At 43.4% G+C, this 11,853-nt stretch overlaps 2 protein-coding genes across 9 annotated transcripts; one reads left to right on the top strand and one right to left on the bottom strand.

Moving 5' to 3' along the window:
* The first annotated feature begins 318 nt into the window (after nucleotides 1-318).
* si:ch73-174h16.4 (leucine-rich repeat-containing protein 14) lies at nucleotides 319-4,284 on the top strand. 3 transcript variants are annotated; one of them, XM_042399659.1, is made up of 4 exons: nucleotides 319-505; nucleotides 611-934; nucleotides 1,297-2,157; nucleotides 2,559-4,284. In XM_042399659.1, the coding sequence occupies exons 2-4, from the start codon at nucleotides 657-659 to the stop codon at nucleotides 3,124-3,126; spliced, it is 1,707 nt and encodes a 568-aa protein (XP_042255593.1). In that variant the 5' UTR covers nucleotides 319-505; nucleotides 611-656; the 3' UTR covers nucleotides 3,127-4,284. The 3 variants fall into 3 exon arrangements, with proteins under 3 accessions (XP_042255593.1, XP_042255591.1, XP_042255592.1); XM_042399657.1 differs by having other exon boundaries at nucleotides 320-491; XM_042399658.1 differs by having other exon boundaries at nucleotides 320-466.
* wdr97 (WD repeat domain 97) lies at nucleotides 3,320-11,721 on the bottom strand. 6 transcript variants are annotated; one of them, XM_042399652.1, is made up of 21 exons: nucleotides 11,290-11,720; nucleotides 10,805-11,053; nucleotides 10,135-10,721; nucleotides 9,933-10,054; nucleotides 9,110-9,830; nucleotides 8,858-9,006; nucleotides 8,541-8,777; nucleotides 8,335-8,425; nucleotides 7,841-7,973; nucleotides 7,642-7,718; nucleotides 7,480-7,576; nucleotides 7,236-7,391; nucleotides 6,681-6,875; nucleotides 6,360-6,482; nucleotides 6,072-6,269; nucleotides 5,790-5,984; nucleotides 5,582-5,703; nucleotides 5,309-5,477; nucleotides 4,807-4,979; nucleotides 4,662-4,726; nucleotides 3,320-4,565 (listed from the first exon to the last, which is right to left on the bottom strand). In XM_042399652.1, exons 2-21 carry the CDS (start codon nucleotides 10,955-10,957, stop codon nucleotides 4,384-4,386), a joined length of 3,945 nt encoding a protein of 1,314 aa, XP_042255586.1. In that variant the 5' UTR covers nucleotides 10,958-11,053; nucleotides 11,290-11,720; the 3' UTR covers nucleotides 3,320-4,383. The 6 variants fall into 6 exon arrangements, with proteins under 6 accessions (XP_042255586.1, XP_042255587.1, XP_042255585.1 ...); XM_042399653.1 differs by having other exon boundaries at nucleotides 4,662-4,723; nucleotides 7,236-7,394; XM_042399651.1 differs by having other exon boundaries at nucleotides 7,236-7,394; nucleotides 11,290-11,719.
* Between the last annotated feature and the right edge of the window lie 132 nt (nucleotides 11,722-11,853).

Here is an 11,853-nt window from a genome sequence, read left to right on the forward strand (position 1 = left end):
ATATGATAGAAATGACAACTAAAATCTGACCAAAATTTGGCAACAAAGATATAATTGGTGAAAAGATGGGTGAGTGATTCATTTTCTTTTTTTTCTTTTTCTTTTTTTTTTTTTTTTTTTTACAAAAAACTACAATTCAGCAAAAACACAAACATTAGTGGGATATATGTCATGTATGATTTTTAAATGTATTTCTCGCCTCATTGGGTATACAGAATATAAATGATAATGACCAAGTTTTATTCCGATTAATATTCAATTAAGTGATTTCAAGAGAACCAATCGATGCTTTAAATTCTACAGTCGTGACGTCTCCCCAGTACGTGCTACGTCACGGGCATGCGTCAGTGTAAAGTGTAAACATTCCTGCACCAGCAGTAGCTTCCTCAGTTTGTAGAGATAGCTAACATGAAGTGCCAGCGTTTAATATTTCAACCGCGAAAGGTTTCCAGTCGTCGCTGCATAGGTTATTACTGTTAATAATAATCCAAGTACGTATCACATGGTGTGATAAACTCTTTTTTGGGCTTTACAACAACGCATCGAATTACTATCGTAAAGCTAATCTCAGCTAGCTAATAACTATCAGATGTGTTTCGTTATTTTACAGAGAAGTTAGACGCAACATCACTTCGGGTCTTCAGCTAAAAGCTTCAATGGTGCTGTCTTTGGTGAGCCTTTGTGCCAGGGAGGTGGTGAGTGACCACAGCTCGTCGCCCTCCTGGCTGAGGTGGGTACCCAGGGAGCTGTACAGACCGCTGCTGGAGGCCGCCTTCACCGGCAGCAGACCGCTGGCTGTGGGCGAGCTGGTACAGAGATGGCCTGAACGCACCCTGCGTGTCGGGGGACGGAGGAAACAGGGGCAAACAGCCCCAAACCGACTCTGTATCCAGGCTTTGTTACTTGCAGTTGTCAGAGGACTCTCGGATCAAAGGTGAGGAGTAGTTTAAGCTATCTTTTGTGTTTGGATCATTTTGTTTCTGTTAAATAATCAGAAGCAAGTACAAGGAAGTCAGTGTGGTCTAGATGTCAACAGAAAAAGTAATGTGTGCATGCATATTGACATGATAAAAACTGTTGAGTATAATTAAACTATGTGTGTATTAACAGAATATACAAAATATATAAAAACAAATCTATATACATCTACACAGCATACGCAATATGAATTAGACTTTTGCTGTTCTTGTTAAAGATGGCTATTGCCTGGGGAAAGAAGCTGTGGAGGTGGTGGGTGGTCCTGGTTCTTGGGGCTCTCAGTCTGTTTTAACATCTCAGACCTTTCCTCTTTCCTAGGTGTGCACTGCAAGTTGTGGACCTCTGTGGACTGCAAGGAGATGAGGGAGGGATGGGAGACCCGATGGGTGGATGGTCTCTGACTGTAGCTCTCTGCACCATGGTTGTTCAGGCCAGGGCTGGAGCACAGAGGGCACAAAGGAGAGAAGGAGAGCGGGAGAGGAAAAGGTTCTCAGCTCTGGAGAGAGAAAAGGACGTGAAAAGAGAGAGGGGGCAGAGGAAATGGGGAAAGGAACCAAATGGCGAAGAGGCAAACACAGACAATATGGAGCTGGTCATAAATGAGAGGGAGAGGATGCAATCATCAGGGGTTCTGAGTGAAGAGGAGTTGATTAAGGGAGTAAGGAGGAGGATGGAGACGGAGAGGAAAAGAGGGAGCACAGTGATGGGTGTAGCAGCCAGCAGAAAGGATAGTGAGGAAAAAGATATGGATAGCGACGTGTTTGTGCATGTGAGAGCTGATCTTTTTGTCAACGCTCGCTCTTGGGAGCGCGTCCGTGTGGCTCTGAGCACAATGGGACCCCTCAAGCTTCAGTGCAGGTACCTCCGTGTGGAGGAGATTTCAGTTTCAAGCATCAGGAGCCTGCTAGAGCTTCTGCCACGCCAGGGTCTTCTGGGGGTCGATGTTCGCTACAGCAGCCTCGGGGTGGCTGGCTTGGCTGAGCTGCTGCCTCTGATCGCTACCTTCCCTGCACTGAACTCCCTCCGCCTGCACTACTGTAATTTGGATTTTCGCAGAGACCACCCTGGCCAAGAAGAGGCACTGAGGGACCTGTCACAGGGTTTGGCGCAGCTGCAACAACTGCGACGCCTCAGTCTCACTGCACTGCGCTTACCTGGACAACTGCGTGTGCTGCTCAGGTATGGCATGGAATCCCTGTTACATGAGTGTTTTTTTCCTGACTCATATACCATTAAAATATTATTTTTTCTTTTAAAATAGTATCGGACTTAATCCATTCTTAGACTACAAGCTCATAAGTGTGTAGCATTTTATTTTGGTCCAACTTTAGATGTAGGAAATGGAAAGGCAACATTACTATTTCTAATAGAGCTGAAATGATTAGTCGGTTAGTTTTACTATTTTGCAATTCATTATACAATTTATTTGAAACTTGACACAAATATATTATTTGGAAGTATATGAAGAAGTACATTAACTGTTAAGACAGAGATTGATGACAGAACACTAACAATTAGAAGTTACGTTTAAAACTCTTGAAACTTAAATGTTCTTCCTTTTCTTCTGTCTTTTGTTACAGTTCACTGCCTCAGCCTCTAGAGATACTGGAGCTGCCTTATTTGAGCCTGAGTCCAGCCGACTTCGCCTATCTGTCCTGCAGCCATCATGCTTCCACGCTACAGCAGCTGGATCTAAGTGAAAACCGTCTGGATGAAATCACTCTGCCCTCTATTCGCCGCCTCCTCTCTCAGGCCTCTAGCAGCCTGCAGCACCTCTCCTTGAGTGGCTGTGGCCTGACTGACGGCCTGCTGGGGCTCTTGCTGCCTTCACTGGGGGTATGCTCAGCCCTCAAGAGCTTAGCTTTTGCCCTGAACCCGCTCTCCCTGGCTGGCCTCTTGGATCTGGTGAGGACAGCGACAAGAATACCCTCCCTCCGGCATTTGCTGTATCCCAACCCTCTGGAGGACTACCAGCCTGGCCTTCCTGACCTTCCCTCCAGTGCTCAACTCCTAGACTGGCCGCTGGATGAAGCCACAGACATCAACGCGACGAGCAGCCAACTCAACAAGGTGCTGATAGACAGCGGACGCTCTGACCTCTTCCTGACGTGTGACCTACTCAATTATGATAAAGACTTGTTGGACTAGAACAGAGGCCAAGACAATAACACAGGTGCTTTTTGAATTTGCTCATGGACACACAGCAGAGCAATGTACATTAGCCTGACAATCAAATTGTCATGTTAAATATGGTGTATTCTTTTAAAAGTACTTATCCAATTTTTACGTTTTCTTTATCAGCATCTGTCTCATGTCAAATAATTATTTATTTATGCTTCTCTCTGTTAAAAACATGTAAATGGAACAAAGTAGCAAGACAGCAATCTACAATGCAGACATCAGCCAAGGCTCTGTAATATCCCTGTTACCGTGGCACTAGGGAAAAGGTCATTGGATCAACAAATTGAAGGGTTTATTCTTGTTGGGAGCATGTGATCAGCCGATATTGTGTGTTTATGACTTACGGTTTAGAGGCTAATTTTGAAAATGGATTTCAAGGTTCGGCTCAATGAGCTGACAGCAGAGCGTGAAATAAGGTTTCTTCTTTGTGGAATATGGGAATGTGCAGTTTTCAAGATTTATTGGTCACATGCACTCAGACAGAAGGAGGTGATGATATAACCTTACTTCTTGGCAGAGATAATACAGGTATACAACACTTTAATCAAAAGGTCAATCAATATGTTCACTTGACGACTGTATGAATGGAATTGGTGCATATTAATCGCTGCTGATTTTGTACCAAAAATGAGTTCATGCTTTACAATCAGGTCAGCAAGATAGTTGGGAAGTTTACACTCTGTCTGCCTACTTTTCTATATACGAGGTAATTATCCAAATATCTGATGAGCTACTGCGTGCGTACTGCACAGTAACCATTGTTCTCGTATGTTTGAGTGTCTGACTTTATGGTGAATGTTTGCTAAATATTTGCATAATTTTCCTTAAATAGGAAATGATTGTAACTGCAAAATATTTAGGTTCCTCTGACTTGCGTACTTATTGACTGCGTTTTGTTTTTTCATTCACTGATGATGTATTCATGTTTGTGCTGCTTTATTTTACAAACTTGTCCTGCTATATTTCTTCAATATGTGTTTAAAAAGGGTAAGGATTATGATTTTTCAACTTTTTTAATGAGTCCTACGTACCACCAGCATCAGGAAATGAACGTACCAAATCACTCTTGTACCACATGAATGCATTTATATGCTGATTCAGACAATAAATCAATCCTACAGCAAAGTTTAAAGAGTCATTTTAATTGCCAAAAGTAACATTTTAATATGATGTTTGTTAGAGCTCATCCGGTGTTAACGGGAATGTTACAGAAGGTAAAAGGCATCATCTATAGTAGTCCACATAAGACTGCTGCTGAATGAAGTAGCGGTGAGGTGAGGCCTTCAGCCAGTCCTCGTCTGAGGAGATGTGAAAGGGGCTCAGAGTGACTCGAGGTAACGGCAAAGAGATGAAATTTGGAAAGTGCATGAGAAAGGGGCGACTTTGCAGAGGAGGCAGAATTATACCTGCGAGACAAAATGTATGTGACCTTATAAAACATATATTTATTCCACAAGTGGTATATAATTAGTAGTCTTTGCCGAAGTGAAGTGAAATCTTACCCGGGGGTCTGCGTATCCTGGCCATGCTGTAAGTCTCTCCTAGACGGAGGATTGGTTGGGAGCTACTACACAAATAGACACAACAGTAAAAGATTTGTAGCATCTAATGTATACGGAAGAAACTTCTATATAAGACTTTACATACCAGTCATACAAGGGCAAAAGTACTGTGTTTTTCTGACCAGTGGGTGCGACATATTGGGCCTTTTTGTACTCCTCTTTTTGGACAGAGCAGAAGTAATTCAGCACTTCCACAACGGTGAAGGCTGGTGGCTTACACTTTGCTGTACTCTTGAGGAACAGATGCTTGTTATGTCCCTGGTGACATGGTGAGAGAGGAGACCAGAGGGAAAGCAGTTAATCACTTACAGTAGCAATCCCAAACCAGTCAACAGCACCGTCTATGACAAGCTCTCATGTACTCCTATTTACAGGAGTTAAGGTCACAGTAAAGGACATTAGACAGCAGGGAGAGCTGATCGACAGAGGGAGAACCTCTCAGTTTTCAACACCTGTTCCGCTCTTTTGTCACACCCAAAAGTACTTTAATAGAGGGTGATAATGTATGGGGAATATGTTTTTTTCAGATGTAAAACAAAACATTAAGATAGAGCGATTAAGAGTTAAACGAAACATGTCTTGATTACTTTGTATTTGGTGATCCATAACTCCAGCCAACAATCCGCTCTGCCATGGAGGCTCTTCCAGATGTCAGACTGTTTCTGCAGCTCAGAGTCCCAGCTCTCCAGCTCCGGCCACAGCCACTCCTCAGCCTCATCCACACCTAATGCTGTCAGCATGCGCAGGATTGTCTCCCTATTAATGAGAAAATAAGATGATACAAACTTCCAGAAAGTTTCAGTTACACATATTAGTGTTGGTATCATGATTGGTTGTTATTTTGATATTGATGGACTCACCGGAGACGCAGTTTTTTATAGGCCAGGAGAGTGAGAAGTTTTATCATGAGATTGTAGTTGGCAGATTTCAGGCGCATCAACAGATTCAACATTTCATAAAGCGTGGCCCGCTCCCCTGCTGACTGAAACACATGAGGAAAAAATAGGTTACAACCTACTGTAATAATGCATCTTTTAAAATAAAGTGAAAGTCTTCGGGATACGATACCATGTTAGGTCTCGCAAATTTGGGCACCAAGTCAATGAGGTCTTGGTAAAGCTTGTCTGTATTCGGTATGAGACCCTGGCTGTGCAGTGCCTGCAGGGCAGCGAGGATCTTAATCTTGGACGGAGCACTGCAGGTGTTTAGATACCGGAGAAGTTGCAGAGAGAAATCCTCTGGAGACAAGCTGCTTGGGATACTCTACACACACACACATATACAAATATCAAGATCAAACCTAACCACTTTGTGTAATGGTAGATTGCAGATATAATTGCCGTAGGCTACCTTATTATCATGGTACAAGTCTTTAAACCAGCCTGCATCTGTAAACTGTTTGAGGAACGCCGGCACCTCAGGGGTGTGAGCAGGTGGAGTAGGACGAGCAGGTGGAGTAGGACGAGCAGGTGGAGCAGGACGAGCAGGTGGAGTAGGAGGTTTTAGGGTGGGTTTAGGTTGCTCTTTTGGAGGAATGATCTCCTGAGACTACAGCAAAGTGCAGATGTACACATAGATGCACACACAGATTATGTGTTCTTTTGTCTCATGTGAAATTAAATCAATACATGATCTCACCTCTTCCTCCTTCTCCACTATGACAGGTTTCTCTGGGATAACTTTGTCAACCAATATAACAGGCTGTGGCTTGACTTTCACCGGGGTCTTTGGTTTAGAGTTTATTACTGGAGCCATTTTTTCCTGCAGTTGCAGAAACAGACCAAAACGTATATTCTTCACATACTTCTGTCTAGACAATAGAAGACTTCACATGCAAAGTAATAAGGGAAAGCAGGAATACAACGTGAAATGAGATTTATATCAGCACATTTTTCAAACTGTCTAGAATATCCCAGAGTGCAGGAGCGCGGTTTTGTTTATCATGCTAACACACTTTACCTCGCATTTCTTCTTTTCCACATTCACTGGAATGTTTAATTTAGGGCGGACGACCTTCTCTAATGTAGGGGGTTCGCTGGGGGGTTTGCTGGGGGGTCTGCTGGGTGGTTTGCTGGGGGGTTTGTAGGGCTTTTTCTCATATGGTTCAGGATAAAATGACAGTTTATTTGGGTCAAATGTGTCCTCCAACTCAATCTGAAAACATAGCAACATACCATGAATGATATGGCTCTTTCTCTGACAAATAAAATGTGCAAAACATTCATATATAAAATAGCTGATTTCTGAAAGCTGAGGCACATTGCACATTTGCAGATCACCCTTTAAGATATGTGCAGATTTTTGGACAAAGAAGCTTTTACATTAATGTTGTGTATCCAAAAATTTGTGTCCCATACGATCTCTGAGCTTATGGTCATAGTAGCAAGCTCCAAACTGCCACAGTGTATTAAAGGGAAGGTCAATGGTGAATTGATCATTAAGCTTATTTACCAAAAGTCTGCATATTCTTGAAACTATTGAAAAGAAAAGTGGGTTTAAGGAGCCAGACGGAACCTTAATATTGGCAGGCAACCTATATATTATTTTCATGTAGTGATCAAAGGCCTCTCTCCTGGTTTCCTTTGTACTGGCAGGCTTTTCTTTTTTGCACTTTACTGTGCCTAGTAGGAGTGCAGTGAGGTCCATGTTTGAGGTCACTAAGCCTTCATCCTGCTGGAACGAGAAAAAAGAGAAAAGATTTTCACATAGCTGTTGAGGTACATTTTTCAGTGTGTCATTGATGTGCTGTTTCACACACCTTCTGTCTGCACACGTCTTCAGTCATTAATCGATTGCTGGCAATTGCTTCCTCTTCCTCATCTTTGGCTCTGCTAGCAGTTCTGTTTGCATCGATACTGTTCAGAGCTTATTAGGTCACAACTATGAGTTATTCTTTGCAAGTAATATGAATGAATCTTACTTCATTTTGTTATCTTTCTTTTCCTTCGTGAGGATAGGAAAGTCAGGAATAGGCTCAGCATTGTAGGTGTAAAGGAGCTGTGAATATAAAATGAACATTTTGTTTACATTTTGCAGCTTCGATTAACATCCCAACCATCCATACATCCATCAGCCACACAGCCAACTGACAAGCCACCACATCCAGCTGAGTAAGTCACCATTTGTTGGTAGTTGTGTGGCAGAAAATTTGCACAGCTCATCCTGTACAGGTCCCCTCCGATGGCCAGGAACATTTCTCCTCTAAATCCACTGTAAGCCACACACTCAGGCACTGCATTCAGCTGGAATGTCCTAGAGGGGTCACAAAAATAGACTTACACTATGTGTACATACTATATGACATTATACTGGACATGACCTGAAAGACTATCTGCAGTAGAAAGCAACACAGCTGGTAAAGATGATCAAATTATGAATCTGTTATATTTCAGATTCATATTTTTATCATCTTTAAAGTATTGTCTATTACATATGTATGTACATTGTGTAAATTATTCAAGTATCAATGTACACTTAATTCTAACATCCATGGACAATCATGCACCTTACTACCTTAGCAATATCCACCTGACTTGCACTATCTATCTATCTATCTATCTATCTATCTATCTATCTATCTATCTATCTATCTATCTATCTAATGACCTCCAACCTGATGAGGCGATTCTCCTCGTTCCAGATACGCACTGTCCCATCTAGACTGCTGGACACAAACACCTCCAGATCAGGACACACACACAGTCCTGCAAGAAAACATGCAAAAAATTCACTCACACACATGCAAACAACACATCATCATCCACAATGGATAATCAGTTAATATTGAACACAAACACTGCAGTTAGTTGTCTCTGTGACCTGTGAAGTGGTCTAAATGTCCTTCCCTGGGTGGATGATCAGTCCGTCTCTGGTTGAGCAGGTTGATGTGCGTCAGGCTGTAGGTGCCACTGCTGGGCTCTTGAAAGGTCAGGGCCAGCTGGGGCCCCAGCACTGCCAGGTAGATTTGAGGTTGGCCACAGTGCAGGCTCAGCTGTATGCTGAGACACTCCTGGACGTAGGGGTTCACCCTCCACACTACCACTGTCATGTCTTCACCTTGGGGATGTGTGTTGGGGTAAAGTTAAATGAACACTTACAAGCATAAAAAAAAGCCATGAATTTACACCGGAAGATACCTGAGGAGAGTAGGCAGCCATTCTCAGGGTACGCCTGCAGTGCGGTGACTCTCTGGCCACTGTGTGCTGGCGTCCTGTACAACACCTTCCCATTATCCAGTTTCAAAATGCTCACACAGCCTCCACTTTGGCCAAGCATTATCAAAAACCTGTCTCAAGTACAGAAATACAATCAAATTTTCTGACATAAAAATTATTTGGCACTATGCAATATTTACTTTGAGATATACTGAGAACTGAAAAGAAGCTCACTTATTCTTGGCATCATCCAGAGCTGCCTTGTTTCTCTGACTGCATCCTCTTCTCTCCTGCAAACTACTCCAGTCCTCAAGGGCTCCCTGTGTTTCAGCCACATAACTGTAGAGTGCCAGGCAGCAAGCCAGACCAGGGATTGGCAGATTCTGGGCGTCATTTTCTGTCACATGGTCCCTCATCTGCCAGGGGCCCTGGCCTCTCCCCTGCCACTCTTGCATTAAAGTGATTGGATTAGTTAATGTGTTGGCCTGGAGCACTGTACCTGCCTCAGTCAGGGCCAACAGAATCTCTTTGTGCAGGCAGTAGTCAGCACACAAAATCCTCTGCTCTGCCTTGAAAGAAGTTAACACTGCTCCTGTTTCTACAGCCACCAGAGCGATATCACTGTCCCCGCTGACACAGAGGACTCGTGTAGGGAAAGGAGCAGGGAAGGGTGAGACTAGGATTTGTCTCAATGCGACTCTTTTGTCACCTCCCAGTTTACAGTGGAGGGTGTACAAGCTTCTGATGGCCCAGAAGTCCACTCCCTGGTGAGAGAAAGAGAAGAAGGTATCTCCCTTTCTACTGCCGCCAATGCATAATGGAGGGGTTTTCTGCTCCGTGTGTACACACTCGACCACATCACCCTCCTCCAAGTCCCAGCAACGGATCGTGCAATCCACAGAGGCTGATAGTAGCATATGTAATTCAGAGCAGTAGAACAGTGAGTTCACCACACCTGGACACAAAAAAAACCCAGAAAGCTTAAAAAAATTCAACATTGAGGCCGATTATTAAGAATGAGAGACTTAATGTGGATAGATATATAGAGTATTTTTACCATTATGTCCTACAAAAGCCACACGTAGCTCCCAGTTTGGACCCCAGACTCTGATGGACAGCTCTTGAGATGCAATGATCAAATAGTCCAGGTGAGAGCAGTACACTATTGCAGTGATATCCCTGTAAAACACAACTTGTTAATATTAATGCTGAAAAATTCCACCACTCGCAATCTGAAAGGTATAACCCTCCACACACACCGTGAGCAAAGATCCTTCTTGTGCTCCAAAACCTTCCCAGCTTTGAGGTCGACCACCGTCACGACTCGCCCACTCACAACGAAGGCCCTGTGGGGCCTGTCAGATCGAGGGGCAGCCAAGGCCATCTGAGTGAAAGTTCTGTTCTCCAGCCCCTCCGTTATCTTCATCTTACACCTCATGAGCATCACCGACCACACACACACGTTCCCCACACCTGCGGTCACCAGCTCTGTAGAGTGCTCCGCAGCCTGACACATACGTATGTCCAGAGCATCATGAGCAGCCTCCAGGGGCTGTAAATCCTTATCTAGAAATGTGAAAACAGGCCCCGGGCCCCAGCCCACCAGACAGCCAGACACCTTTGTAGCAGTCAGGCCCATGAATGAGAAACGTGTTGAGTGGAGTAAAGAAGTCCGCTTGTGGCCATCAAGTTTGTAGAGGCAGACTGTGTTGTCTGAGTGGAGGCTAATGAATACTGCTGCGGACTCAGAATACATCATGTAACGCACAGGGCTGTCATAAGAGAAATGTTGAAGGCGGTGGAGGCCGTGAGTGAACACATGCTGCTTGCTCTTTGAGTGTATTACCTAGAGAGACAGACCAAGAGTATGAGAGCTCTGAAAGTGCACACAGCAGGTCAGCATATAATGAACTAAAGCCACAGCTCTACCTTGCCTGTAGCTTCCTTCACGTCACAGCTGAGCGAATTCTGCTTTCCCAGCTTCCTCCCATTTGATGTCCTTATCCCTTGAGACTGCAGCCTCAGGGTTGGACTAGGAAGGAGCACTGTTGTTGTTCTGCTCTCCTCTCCTGGGGCCACCATCTCCTCAACTTCCTAGGCAGGACCTTTTGCACTTCCTCAATAAAAATGTGCTTTTTGCTTGTGGCTGCGGTATGTGGCATTTAATTGTCCATGGCACTATAGAAAAAAAATCAGTTTATTGTCATATATTGCAACCAGAGTGAAATTCTTGTACCAAGGTACTCTCAGTTTAAAAACAAATTTTATATAACTGCATGGTTTAATGTTATTTCCTTGCCTACTTTAAAAATATTAAAATGTATCATAATAAAAACTAGGATAGTATGTTGGCTAAGCTAATTAAAAAGCTGAAAAGCCTCAAATAATCATCATAAGACAACTAAATCACTCACCTTTTAGCTACTTCTTGGGCTAAATCCTCATATTCACAAACGCTAACCTGCTGTAAATCACTACTATGAAGATTTATACTGCAGGTATCAGTCTAAAACTAAGTTAAACTTTCTGTTTACCTTCCATTAACTAGTTGTTATTTAGCAAGTGCAGCAGCTGGTCTGTATTTTATAGTTAATTTAGCTAAAAACACTGAACTAAGCCAACATAAAGTGCGTTAAAAGTTTAGCTCCCAGCGTCGAAGAGGTCAGGCTTTGTTGCCTGGCAACGCGTCGCTCAGCAACATCCATGGCTGCAGGTCGCACAACTTCAAGCTGCAAAATGGTCTCAGAAAGTCCTTTCTCGCTTTATTTTAAATCAAACAATATTTAAAAAGTGTCCCTGTGGTTAAAAACTGGGTTGTAGCTACCATTAAGGACAGTGAGTTCATGTCGTCAGTATTGTTTTCTAGGATTCTTGGGGTTTTAGGAGCCTGTGGGGGCTCCTGAAACCACTTTAATCGATATATTAAACATTACATTTTGACTACTTCTAAGTGTTTCTGGCAGTGTGCAGAATCTACT

This window comes from Thunnus maccoyii, chromosome 21 (genome assembly GCF_910596095.1).
Source record: "Thunnus maccoyii chromosome 21, fThuMac1.1, whole genome shotgun sequence".
In the NCBI taxonomy this organism is placed as follows: Eukaryota; Metazoa; Chordata; class Actinopteri; order Scombriformes; family Scombridae; genus Thunnus; species Thunnus maccoyii.